Genomic DNA, 14,001 nt, shown 5'->3' with positions numbered 1-14,001 from the left:
AACCTCTACCTCTGAGGGAATTAATGAGCCAATTAATAATGATTAACAATAATAGTTAATGAGTCCACACAAGTAAAGAGAATAAAACAGTGCCTGGAACACAGCAGCGCTCGGCGCCTGTTGGCACCTGTATAATATCACTTGAGCTACTAGTTGCCAATTCTATGCTAGGAACTTTGCCTCTGCTGTTTCAACAAATCCTCACAGCAGCTCTGCGTGACAATCATCTCTATCTTATCAGCGAGGAAATCAAGGCTCAGGCCGGCTGAGTCACACCACTAGAAGACGGCCAGCCAAGCCAAGTGTGGGACTCAGGGTAGTTTGACGCCAAAGTCTCCTTTGCTACATTGCCAGGCTATGACAATGCTTGTGTTCACTTTGCCTGAGATTAAACCATGACCTAGAAGGAGAAACCTGGAATTACAAATCCCTGAGGAATGAGAGACCTCTGTGCCATCCCCGGCCTGAGACGGTAAGGAACAGAGCTTGGGGGTCCTGGGGGTGCCAAACAACAAATATCTCTTAATTAGCAGGTTCAAAGGGAAGGGATGAAGAGAAAAGAAAAAACTCAAGAGATGACCCCAGGAGGGAGGTCATAGGGACAGGTTTAGCTCCTTCCCAACTTGAGCACCCAGGAAATGCCATTCAAGGGGCTGTGACTTGTGATATAGAAAGAGGGTTCCTCACAGGACAGAGGGGGGCAACAGAAGCCAGGCAAAAGAGGCAGTGTCCCTAAGTCAGGGCTGGAGAGGCATTCTGCCGAATGAACAGGGGCTTGAAAGAAAACAAACCCGGAAGAGACCACGGAGAGCTACAACCCTGTCATTGTGAAACTCCCAAAGATGGGACACCCTGTGCCTGAGATTCTCCGAGTTCGTACACGTTGTCTTTTCATATGCTACATACTTTATATGTATGTGCTCAGCATCCCTTTTTCTGTGGCGAGCGGCCCTTCTCCTTCCCACATGGTTCTTATGGGGCCAGCATTCCCAGTACTCCAAAACCCCGCTGACCCAGGGCCCAGGGATCATGGATTGCCATTCCCCAGTCAGAAGATGGCTCAAAAAAGAGCAATCTGTTTAACTGTAGGAGATTGGAGGCTTTTTGTTCTTGTTATTTATTTGGTTTTTGTTGTTGTTGTTGTTTTGTTGGTTTTTTGTTGTTGTTGTTGTTGTTTTGAGATGGAGTCTTGCTCTGTCACCCAGGCTGGAGTACAGTGGCACAATCTTGGCTCACTGCAATCTCTGCCTCCCAGGTTCAAGCAATTCTCCTGCCTCAACCTCCTGAGTAGCTGGGATTACAGGCATGCACCACCACGCCCAGCTAATTTTTGTATTTTTAGTAGAGATGGGGTTTCACCATGTTGGCCAGGCTGATCTCAAACTCCTGACCTCAGGTGATCTGCCTGCCTCAGCCTCCCAAAGTGCTGGGATTACAGGCATGAGCCACCACGCCAGGCCTAGAAGATTGGAGGGGTTTATTCTTCTTCTTAGATTGTAGCTGTAAGTACCAGGTAGGCCAACAGTACAATGTCCATCCTCCAAAGTCTGGCTGGAAGAGTTTGGCAGAAAGAGGGCCTCATGGCTGGAAGAGCAATGGGGCCGTGGTGACATCACGTGTGGCTGGAGCTTGCTGTCTCCAAGCGAGATCCATCCTTGGCCTTCCCAGTTCTGTGATCCCACAAATTCCACCTGCTTAAGCTGGTTGGAGTTGGGTTTCTGTCCCTTGCAACCAAAAGAGCCCTGACTATAGAATGCATCCAGCGCCTTGGTATTCTGTGGAAGGGCAGAACCCTCAGCTGTGTACTGGCAGGAATTCTGGTGCTAAGGCCAAGTGGACACAGTAGGGAAGCGGTCCTTATGCATTTGTGTAAGAAGAATTGCTGTGAATTCCAGGCACATCCTAAACCACTTGAGTGGTGGAGACAGTGAGGACAGCAGGATGAACTGCCTTAAGAACTCCCTTTAGACCCTGGACTAAACCACCCCTCCTTCAAAGTCTATCACTGTATCAGCTCAGTAGGGCAAGGGAGGAAGGGCATGATGGAAGGAAAGAGAAAGATATATTAAAAAATACATATATATATATGAATGCCTCTCCCCATCCCCCCACCCTAGCCCTAAACCCTGCCACTATGAACTGAAGGACTCTGAGGCCAAAATAGGTAGACTGTATTTACCAGATTAGAAAATAGCTTTGGGGTAGAAACCCTCAATCTCAAATTATAATAAATAAAAACTTAGACCTGCCTGGACCTTTACAGTTGTTAAAGCACTACCATATATATTATTCATATATCTGCATTCAACAAACACCCATTAGCCACCTCTGCCCAGGCTCTGTGCTAGGCTCGGGGAGACAATCACGGAAGACATGGTTTCTGCTTTCCGGGAGCTTGGAGTGTAATCATGAAGACAGTTTTATAAAGGTAGTGGTCAGAGCTGTGATGGAGTTATACACAGAGCGCTGTGGATGTGAGGAGCAACATCTAACTGAAGGCAGGGAGCTGAGCCTATCAAACACAGAAATAGACATCTGCAGAGGCACGAGGTGGCGGCAGGGAGGGACAGAACTACACGGAGTTCCTGGCTGAAAGGTTGAGGTCTGGCAGAGTAGCAGTAGGTGGTCAGGTTAGAGGGGTAGGTGTGGGTCAGATCTGAGAGATCTGAGGTTCTGGAAGTAATGAGAAGCCGTTTAAAGATTTTTAGCAGGCTGAGTGCAGTGGTTCATGCCTGTAATCCCAGCACTCTGGGAGGTTGACGCAGGCAGGTTGTTTGAGGCCAAGAGTTCAAGATCAGGTTGGGCAACATGGTGAAACCTCGCCTCTACAAAAAATTTTTAAAATTAGCCAGGCACAGTGGTGTGCACCTGTGATCCCAGCTACTCAGGAGGCCGAGATGGGAGGATTACTTGAGCCCAGGAGGTGGAGATTGCAGTGAGCCAAGATTGCACCACTGTACTCCAGCCTGGGCAACAGCTAGACCCTGTCTCAAAAAAAAGAAAAAAAATTTTTAGCAGATCTGCACAAAAATACAATTTAGAGAGCTGATCGAAAGATGAACAGAAAAAAGGCAAAAATACAGGTTGTCCAATAATCTAGGTCGGAAGTGCTTGAGGTCTGCTGCAAGTGACAGCACAGAGAATGGACAAGAGGGGACAAACGGAAGCCTTGCTCAAGGGAGAGACGGCAGGAATCTGGCAACCAAGTCAGTGGTGATGTCATTTACCAAGTCTTGGGGAAGACGAGCAGCAGCTCGCTTCTAGGTCTGTTCAGGCTGAAGTGTATAAGGAATCCTCCAGCAGGCTGTTAGAAACGTAGGTCTGAAGCCTGGGAGCAAACCTCGTGGTGGAGACACAGAGGCAGCTCATGGGGAGGAGCGAACCTGGCCACCAGGGAGACAGTGTATCTGAGGACAGATGGGGGCCAAGGGCGGACCACCGAGAAACCCAGGCTTTAAGACCAGGTGGAGGAGGAAGAGAACTTTGTGGCCTTTATGAAACAGTGTTAAGTCTAGAATTTCTCCCAGGGTCTCTTAGACACTGCAACATAGATCATGTTTTTCCTGAACCTGTGGGATTGCCAGGTGCCCCAGGAGGTCACCTGGAAAAGCCTCTTCTTAGAGTCTAGGCCTCACATCACTCGTTTGTTGAAATGAAAGTCTATGCTATTTTCAAGAGCAGTCCAGAGAGAGATTCCTTAGGATACAGCTGAGAAGACAACAGCTGGATTCCTGCAGCAGTGATGGAGGAGAGAGGAAAAGCCCCCACATGTGCCCTGGGAACGTACCCCTTCCCTTTGAGATCTAACTGCCCTCAGGCCCTTTGCTACCACTGAAATGCCCTTTCACTTGTGATGTTTTGTTGTCACAGTAAAATTAACGTTTTCTATTACGTATTTCCACTTCTCAGCCCAGGTGGAGATTAACTGGTTACTCTTCTCTGTGTCACAACTCCGAGCAGCCCCCCGCCCGCCCGCCCCGCCTCCACCGGCTCTTTTAAGTTACTCCTCTTTGTTCTTCTCCAAGAGTAATAATTCTAGTTCCTCTAATCTCTTGGCTAACATTTTAAAACCACCCAGGAGCAGCAGAGCAAAGTGCTCACTGAGCTCAGAAGAGGCAATTGCAGACAGAGCAGGGAGGCCATCCCCCTGCTTGGTCCAGGTGACGTTGCTCGTTCCCAATCTAGGGTCACAGCTTTCAAGGCACCACGGTCATCTGGTTCAATCAACATGTGACTTTGAGACCATTTTCTGCTCTGTTTGCCTAAGGCCTCCCCACTTTATATTTTATTTTTTGTTTTTTTGTTTTTGTTTTTGCTTTTTGAGACTGAGTTTAGCTCTTGTCGCCCAGGCTGGAGTGCAATGGTGCAATCTCAGCTCACTACAGCCTCCGCCTCCCAGGCTCAAGCAATTCTCCTGCCACAGCCTCCCGAGTAGCTGGGATTACAGGCATGCGCCACCACACCCGGTCGATTTATGTATTTTTAGTAGAGATGGGGTTTCACCATGTTGGCCAGGCTGGTCCCAAACTCCTGATCTCAGGTGATCCACCCACCTCAGCCTCCCAAAGTGCTGGGATTATAGGCATGAGGCACCATGCCCAGACCCTGCCTTATATTTTAAACAGTCTACTTTTTCTCTCCAACGTACAAGCCTAAGTCTCATCAGGCTGGTTCTCAGTCACATTTTGAGGCGAAACAAACTTGACTTTCAGCTGAATTTTCCAAGGTGCTCTTCCTTGTCTCCCAAACTGATGTCCTGGGCAGACCTGCTCTCCTTTCCATCAGCCTCGTTACTGATTTAAACTGAATTAGACCCAAGGCAAGAAATGGGTCCTGCCTGTGCTGGAAAGTATAGCTCTTTCACCCTGGTGTGTGAGATGGGAGAGGAACCAGAACAGAGACCTTCATGACCATTCTCGGATGTCAGGAATATCCATCCTCTGCTAGAAGCAAATGACAAAAGAAATTCCCACATGGGGGGAAATGTGGGGAAAAGTAATGAAGGAGAATTTACTCTGCAAAAAAAAACATATTAAATGTATCATAAAATTACAACAATTGAAATAGTAAAGTACACGCACAGGACAGATAAAGCAGTCTAGACAGTCTAGAAATAGACCCAAAGAAATGTACCAGGTGGCGTGGATGGTCAGTATTTCCAAAGGTGATAGGGAACTGACTTACAGCTGGGGAGAAAAATTACCATGTAAATTTAGCCTTATATCAGACATCGGAATAAATTCCAAATGAACCTAAGTGGTTTTTTGGAGGGGTTTTTGTGTTTTGCTGGGTTTTTTTTAGGAAAGTGGTCTCACTGTGTTGCCCAGGCTGGAGTGCACTGCCATGATCATAGTTCCCTGCAGCCTTGAACTCCTGGACTCAAGCAGTCCTCTCTCCTCAGCCTCCTAGAGCGCTGGAATTACAGGAATGAGCCACTGTGCCCAGCCCAAACCTTAATTTTAAGCGCAAAAACGCAGGTCAGGTGCAGTGACTCCCACCTATAATCCTAGCTTTTTGGGAGGCCTAGGCAAAAATGATTGCTTGGGCCCAGGAGTTTGAGACCAGTCTGGGCAACATAGTAAGACTTCATCTTTACAAAAAGTGAAACATTAGCAGGGTGTGATGGTATGCACCTGTAGTCTCGGCTACTTGGGAGGCTGAGGCAGGAGGACTGCTTGAGCCCAGGAGTTTGAGGATGCAGTAAGCTATGATTGATTGTGCCACAGCCCTCCAGCCTGGGTGATAGAGTGAGATCACCATGTCTAAAAAAAATTTTTTTAATAAAAAATAAAGAGAAAAAATAAAATAAATGCAAAAAGAAAAACTATTAAGAAGGATAAGAAAATATTAAAGAATAAGAATTAATCTGATTTCAGAGTGAGAAAGGCTTTTCTTGTCATGACCAGAGGCAGAAACTATAAAGGCATCAATAGAATTGATTACATAAAAATTTTAAATGTTTAAATGTCAAAAAATATTGAAAAGGCTTGGCACAGTGGCTCACGCCTGTAATCCTGGCACTTTGGGAGGCCAAGCTAGGTGGATCATCTGAGGTCAGGAGTTTGAGATCAGCCTGGCCAACATGGTGAAACCCCATCTCTACTAAAAATACAAAAATTAGCCGGGGGTGGTGGCGCATGCCTGTAGTCCCAGCTACTTGGGAGGCTGAGGCAAAAGAATAGCTTGAACCCAGGAGGCAGAGGTTGCAGTGTGCCGAGATCGGCCACTGCACTCCAGCCAGGGCAACATAATGAAACTCAGTCTCAAAAAAAAAAAAAAATTGAAAAGAAAATAAAAGAGGAAATAGCCTTGGAGTAGGAATTTGTAATATTTATCAAAAGATTAATATCACTAATGAAGGTAAACTATTAAATCAACCAAAGAAAAAGAGTAATGTAAGTACAAATGTGTTAAAATTTATCCATGTAAAACCCATCAAAATGAACAAAAAGAACCAAAAATGGAAGAAAATTTTATCTGCATCAAAACTCAGCAACGTCTCCAACTTTGTACTACAAACTTCAAGTAAACACAAACAATTGAATTAAAATACAACTCCACTGCCCAAAAACCCAGTACAATGCTACTTTTCTGAATTTTCTATAATAAAAAGTAGGTAGAAAAATAAACACACCATGATGGTTCTTTTCTAATCCTCAGGCGCCTCTCCAGATATATCATCCCATCCAAAGCATGGTAAATTAAAATTGGAGGCAACAGAAAAAATAATAGCTTCCACCACAAGTCATCAGCTAGATAGATCTTCTCTATCAATAAAGTTATGAGACTTGACCTCCCAAGGAGAAGAAACCAATTTCTTTTCATCTGTACATCCTCAGTAGGCAGCACAGGTCTTTGTACATAACCAATCGAAAAATATTTGCTAGTGGCTTCTCAAGACATCTCTTTTTTCTTTCTTTCTTTTTTTTTTTTTTTTTTTTTTTGAGACAGAGTCTCGCTCTGCTGTCTAGGCTGGATTGCAGTGGCACAATCTCGGCTCACTACAACCTCTACCTCCTGGCTTCAGGAGATTCTCCTGCCTCAGCCTCCCAGGTAGGTGGGATTACAAGCACCCACCACCACACCCAGCTAATTTTTGTATTTTTAGTAGAGACTAGGTTTCACCATGTTGGCCAGGCTGGTCTTGAACTCACCCACCTCAACTTCCAAAAGTGCTGGGATGGGATTACAGGCGTGAGCCACCGCACCTGGCCAACCCATCTCATTTTTAACAAATACAAGTAAATAAATAAATATTTGCTAAATTAAATGGTTACATCTGAGCATCCCCCTCCCCTACTCCCAACACACATAGAAACTCTGGTTTCCAGCCTTCTGATCTAAGAAAACCTTCTCATGCACATTTTATAAAAGCCAACATTGGCCGGGATTCAGGTGCTGGTAGCAAGAGGGTCTGGGAGACACCCATCCCTACACAGCCATTTACGTGGGGACTTGGGGTTTGTTTTGAAGCTAGAAAGCAGTTGGGAGATTTCTGGGAATGAGAGAAATAGGTGGACCGTGGAAGCATGGAAGGGTAAACGTGCCTCTCCTTGCGTGACCTAATGTTAGGGTTCCAGATATCAAAAGAGCCTGTGTCCATGGAAGAGTTGGAAAGGAAAACTGCTGGCATGAAGGCCAGTCCCTCTGCTGACCTGTGCTGCAGCTTCAGTCCTCTGGGAGCCAGGGAGCCCCCCAGGGATAAGTGTGGCACCCTGGAACCAGCCAGGGGAGATGCGTTTCTCACTGAGGACACGCGTATGGCATGAAAGAGAAGTCTCGGTAAAAGAAACCAAGAGACCTGGTCCTGCACAGTCTTCCCTGAGGACATCCCATCGTGGAGGGCAGTGTCAGAGGCAGGGGCAGGGAGCATCAGGGTAGTCCTGGCTGGACCTCTCTGATAAAGTGACAATCTGATAAATGCGTGGGACACACCTGTGTTTTCCATTGTTTTCCTAGCCATCTGAAAAAGTACTTTCCTTTTTCTTGTTATGAATACAATGAGAGACGGGAAATTTCTCAAAGAAGTTGCCAGCCTTGGTACTGAAGACATGGGAATAAATAATTTCCTTTTCATCTTTTCTTCCCTTTGCTCCTCCAGCATGCTTAGTTCCATAATAGACATTCCATCTCAAATGATCACCACGTTGTGTAAGACAAGTGGTCTGGTTTATCTCCACATTTATGTATGTATTGGCTTTCTCACGCTCATTCTTTCTCTCTCTTCCCCTTCCCCCCCAACCACCACATCCTCCTCTCTCTTCTCTCTCTGGTTTCCTCTTTCTCTCTCTCTCCCTATAAGAAAATGTTGCCTACAAGCTTTTAGACTTAGCAAGAAAATAGCATACTCATCTGGGCAGTGGCTCATGCCTGTAATCCCAGCACTTTCAGAGGCTAAGGCAGGCAGATCACTTGAGGTCAGGAGTTTGAGACCAGCTTGGACAACATGGCAAAACCTCATCTCTACTAAAAATGTATTTTTAAAATTAGATGAGCCTGGTGGTGCGTGCCTGTAATTCCCGCTACGTGGGAGGTTGGGGCATGAGAATCGCTGGAACCTGGGAGATGGAGGTTGCAGTGAGCCGAGATCACACCACTGTGTGAGCAACAGAGCAAGCCTAGGCAACAGAGCCTGGGCAACAGAGAAAGACTCTGTCTCAAAAAAAGAAAGGAAAAGGGAAAGGAAGGGAAGGAAGCCAGTGCAGTGGCTCACACCTGTGATCCCAGCACTTTGGGACGCCAAGGTGGGAGGATCACTTAAGGCCAGGAGTTCAAGATCAGCCTGGCCAACATGGTGAAACCCCATCTCTACTAAATATACAAAATTAGCCAGGCGTGGTGGCACACACCTGTAATCCCAGCTACTTGGGAGGCTGAGACATAAGAATCACTTGAACTCAGGAGGTGGAAGTTGCAGTGAGCCGAGATCACGCCACTGCATTCCAGCCTGGCCAACAAAGCGAAATTCTGTCTCAAAAAAAAAAAAAAAGAAAAAAGAAAAGAAAAAGAAAATAGCACACTCAATATGCGGATGCTCTTCTAACTCTTTGGGGCCTGCATTGAGGATGAAACTTTGTTCCTCGCCCTGTCCTAAAGGGGATATGTGCTGTGGGGCTATCCTGAAGAATTCGTTCAATGTGCCATCTGCAGCCTATCAGCCAAGAGTCAGAAACACCGTGAGGCCACAGCTCCATCTCACCCACCCCCTCGCCAGCCCCTGCTTTCCTGCATTCACCGAAACACTTGCCTCTGTCCCTCAACATTCCTAGAACCTTCACTGTCCTCTGAGGTCAGCGATGTATTTAAAGCACTTGTTTACATCCTGTTCCCATCAGTAAGATTTAATGTAAGATACTCAGAAGGGAAATTCCACTCTCTTTCCTTCTGGGAAATGAGCAGCTACATTGTCCAGACCCAAATCCTTAGCCTAACATTTCTGCCAAAATTCAAAAGTTCATGATTTTACCAAAATAAGGCCACACACATCTTAGGCAACCACGAGTATCTCTTCACATCAATAAGTAAGCTTTTCTTTTTTCCTCCTTGTATAAAAGAAAGGAGTTGGTTGTTTTTTTTTTTTTTAACTCTTTCATAAGATCTAAGCAACTTGATTTTTTTGTGCTTTTTTAAAATTACAAATCCTTTAACATGGGTAGAGTTGGAAAATAGTCATCTCAATGAACATTAAACAGCTCAACAATGTCCCCTGGTGGCCATGAGCACAGAGAGAGGGAACTTGAACCACTAAAGCTCTATTCAGCCGACAAAACAAGGTAGGAGTAAGTGTCTCATCAAAATGAAACTCCCTCCCCTTAACTCAAAAAAATATGCAATGGTCCTTCAAACCAGAAAAGCACAGCATCCAAACATGATAAAAACCACAGAGTAGGAAATGGAGACGGAATCGCTATTCATTTTAATAAGTCACCACAGAAAGAAATGCCCAAACTGAATACCAGTTGTCTCTCCAGCCCAAAATGTAGGGAATTCTTTTTGGTAGCAAGAATTCATTGCCTAACCAGACATCTCCTCAATACCAATACGACCCACTGGCTGTTATTTTAAAATTTTGGGCTGTTACGCTATCTATCAGTACTAATCTTACTCGCTGAGGATTTAATGTAAACCATACAGACAAAAATCACTGTCTTCAAGAAGCTCCTATTTTAGTGGGAAAGAAAGAAAATAAACAAAAAATAAAAAGGTTTATAGAAAACAAGCTCTAGGCTGGGCACAGAGACTCGTGCCTATAATCTCAACACTTTGGGAGGCGAGATGGGAGGATCACTTGAGGCCAGAAGTTCAAGACCAGCCTAGGCAACACAGGAAGAACCTCATTGCTACAGGAAAAAAAAAAAAAAAAAAAAACCTTTTGTAACTAACCAGGCATGGTTGCATGCGCCTGTACTCCCAGCTACTCAGGAGGCTGAGGCAGAAGGATTGCTACAGCCCAAGGGCTCAAGGCTGCAGTGAGTTATGATTGCACCACTGCACTCCAGCCTGGGTGACAGAGTGAGACCCTATCTCTAAAAACTAATAATTCAAATTTTTTATTAATATGAAGCTCTATGAAGAAATTTAATCAGGGTAAGTAGATACAGAGTAATAGCGTGGAGGCTGGTGATGGCAGTTGAGCAGGCACTTGAACAACTATGGAGAAACCATATGTTGACAGTGTCCCAGGAAGTATGAACTGCAGATGGAAAAGTCTGGAGGCTGGAAAAACTTGGACCCATTCAAGGAACTGCAAGAAGGCCAGGGAGAAGCAAGAGGTTGCTGTCTTAGATTAGGGTAGTTGCGGAAAAGGCACAGGTGGGGAGAAGTGGTTGAATTCAGAATATATTTCAGACAGCAAGCCAACAGGGCTTGTTGACAGATGAGAAATTTGGGGATAGCATAGAACTAGTTGGGACTTGGTTTTGGCCTAAACAATTGGGTGAATAGGAATGCCAATAACAGACGGAGAATAACTGGTCAGAGACAGAGAAGCCTGTGTGGAAATAGATTTGGGGATAAGGGCAGAGGTGAGAAATCACAAGTTTCATTTGATTTGCCTATTCGATGTTCAATAGGACATGTGTAGAAGATGGGTGGATATATGGGTCTGGTGCTCAAAGGAGAGGCTGGGACTAGAAATTGGTCTTTGGAAATCCTCTGCATATAGGTAATATTTATAGCCATGAGACGGGTTGAGATTACCTAAGCAGAAAGGGTAGATAATGAAGAAAAGGAGGCTGAAGAGGGGTCATGAAAGAAGATGGAGCTAGCAAAGAAGACTGAGAGGGTACAGCAAGGCAGAAGGAACCAAAACCAAGGGAGAGGGGTTTTTAAGAGGGAGGGAGTGTCAACGCTATGGAGAAAATCAGATAAGAACAAAACTGGCCATTGGATTTGGCAAGATGGCGATGAAACGAAGAGCCTTTCAGTAAAGCAATGAAGACGTACATTTCCCACATGGGGTGAGTGAAAGCGGGAAAAGAAGGTAGGGATGTAGAGCCTACAGAACAGCCATTTCTTTCAAGGAGTTTTCATAGAAAGGGACAGAAAGAAGGCAAAGTAGCTGAAGACAAATATGGGCTCAAAGAAGGTCTGTTCATTTTTTCTTTCTTTTCATTAGTAAGGGAGACATGCTAGGTAATGCTGGGGATAATTCTGTATTGAGGGGAAGTGCTGATCGGGAAAGAAGGGATGGGATCTAATGCACAAGTTGAGGGGATGGCAGCCTTACACGGGAGCAGGGACAGGAGGGGAGGCAGAACAGGGGATGCAGGGAGGAACGGCAGGGCTGAGGGTGGGAAGTCCTCACCTGACTACTTCTAATTTCTCAGTGAAATAAGAATCAAGAAGCTAATACGCTTAGTATTTGCTCAGAGCATGTATGAAGTAGGGGTCACAGATGTGAAGAGGGAGGAGAAAATGAGTGGAAAGTGAATTTACTGGGGCCCTATAGTAAGAGGATTGCAATCATTGTCCCCTGATAGTAATCTACTTTTTTTTTTTTTTTTTTTTTTTTTTGAGATGGAGTTTTGCTCTTGTTGCCTAGGCTGGAGTGCGATCTCAGCTCACCACAACCTCCACCTCCAGGTTCAAGCAATTCTCCTGCCTCAGCCTCCTGAGTAGCTGGGATTACAGGCACCCGACATCACGCCCAGCTAATTTTTGTATTTTTTAGTAGAGACGGGGTTTCACCATGTCGGCCAGGCTGGTCTCAAACTCCTAACCTCATGTGATCCACCCTCCTCAGCTTCCCAAAGTGCTGGGATTACAGGTGTGAGCCACTGTGCCTGGCTAGTAATCTACTCTCAAAGCACTTGCAACAGGATGCCAACTAAATATTACTGAGAAAGAAAGAGCCACAAGCGTCTTTTGTTTAAGTATGAAGTATTTTAAATGCTTTAAATATCCAGAAAGTATATAACCAACACCATGGACACACCACTCACATTTCATCAATGCTACATTTTGTTTCAGGTATCTTCCCCTCCCCTGCCCCGTAGACCTCCCCTGTGGTTATCAGGTATCTTTTTAAGAATAAAACATAACAGCCTGGACACAGTGGATCACGCCTGTAATCCCAGCACTTTGGGAGGCCGAGGCAGGCGGACTGCTTGAGCCTAGGAGTTCGAGACCAGCCTGGGCAACATAGTGAAACCCGTCTCTACAAAAAATACAGAAATTAGCCAGGCATGGTGACGTATACACCTATAATCCCAGCTACTCAAGAGGCTGAGGCAGGAGGATCATTTAAGCCCAGGCCAAGGCTGCAGTGAGCCATGATCGTGCCTCTGCACCCCAGCCTGGGAGAGAGCAAGACCCTGCCTCAAAAAAAGAAAAAAGAATAAAACATAACAGTCACAGTTATAAGCGCCTTAAGGCACCTCTCCAATTCCATGTCCTTCCTCCTCTCCCTGTTAAAGTTCATTATATAATGATAAAACAGTGTTCCTCTTTATCAGGATCTATGAACAATTCTGTGGTAACTTCGTTAATCCAAATGCTGTTATTCAAGATTTACCTGTTATCTGGGTTGTCAGTGAGATGACCACAGGAAGTTCCGAAGACAGAGCCCGGAGACTGACATTGTAGTCAGTACCCGGATGCAGGTCCAAGCACACCTCGGGATCTCGGCTGCTGCTACTGATATTAAAGGTCATTTCCTGGGCAAACTCCTTCTGATACCATCTCTGGCCCCAAATGTGGAACTGAAACACAAAAAAGCTCACTGGGTGAAAGCTTAAAAGGCTTTAGATGTCTTGAAACCTCCCCCTTTTCTTTCTTTCTTTTCTTTTTTTTTTCTTTTTAAGTTGGGGGCCTCACTCTATCACCCACGCTGGAGTACAGTGGCACCATCTCGGCTCACTGCAGCCTCAACCTCCCAGGCTCAAGTGATCCTCCCTCCTCAGCCTCCCATGTAGCTGGAACCACAGATGCGTGCCACTACATCCAGCTAATTTTTGTATGTTTTGTAGAGACAGGGTTTCGCCATGTTGCCCAGCCTGGTCTCAAACTCCTGAGCTCAAGTGATCTGCCTGCCTCGAATCTCAAAGTGCTGGGATTACAGGCGTGAGCCACCACGCCCAACCCCTTCCTGTTTTCATAAGCTTTCTTCCGCTCTCTCTCTCTCTCTAGACTCTAATGTTTCTTCAAAAGGTGAAACGCAGCAGTAAGCAAATATTAGAGTTGCAATACTATAAATATTTTACTTAAAATATTATTCGTATAATAAATATATTTTTAAATAAAAACACACAAAAGGCTGAGGTCCCAATACTGGCAACTTTCTCCTTCTTGTTCTCACACATACAGTGCACATACCCAACAAGAAAGTCTATTGGCAAAACGGCAGGAGCGAGGACAAGAACATTTTCCAAGAAAGAATATTAGGAATCCAAACTAAGCAGGACCTGAATTAAGATACTCGTAGCTGGTCTGGTAAAACCTGAGAAGGGTTTTTCTCCTCTGCCTGCCGCTTCTGGTGACCCTACCCTTTCCTTTACCACC

At 45.3% G+C, this 14,001-nt stretch overlaps 1 protein-coding gene across 3 annotated transcripts in view; it reads right to left on the bottom strand.

Moving 5' to 3' along the window:
* The window catches only part of SUSD1 (sushi domain containing 1), a 135,506-nt gene that overhangs the window by 25,294 nt on the left and 96,211 nt on the right, over window positions 1-14,001 (bottom strand). For all 3 annotated transcript variants that reach the window (XM_025359486.1, XM_025359485.1, XM_025359487.1), the window contains exon 12: window positions 13,016-13,202. In XM_025359486.1, coding sequence (XP_025215271.1) covers window positions 13,016-13,202 — 187 coding nt within the window. The remainder of the gene's footprint in view (window positions 1-13,015; window positions 13,203-14,001) is intronic.

This window comes from Theropithecus gelada, chromosome 15 (genome assembly GCF_003255815.1).
Source record: "Theropithecus gelada isolate Dixy chromosome 15, Tgel_1.0, whole genome shotgun sequence".
Lineage (NCBI taxonomy): Eukaryota > Metazoa > Chordata > Mammalia > Primates > Cercopithecidae > Theropithecus > Theropithecus gelada.
The sequence above is the reverse complement of the archived record's forward strand: the minus strand, read 5'-3'. Positions and strand labels throughout refer to the sequence as shown.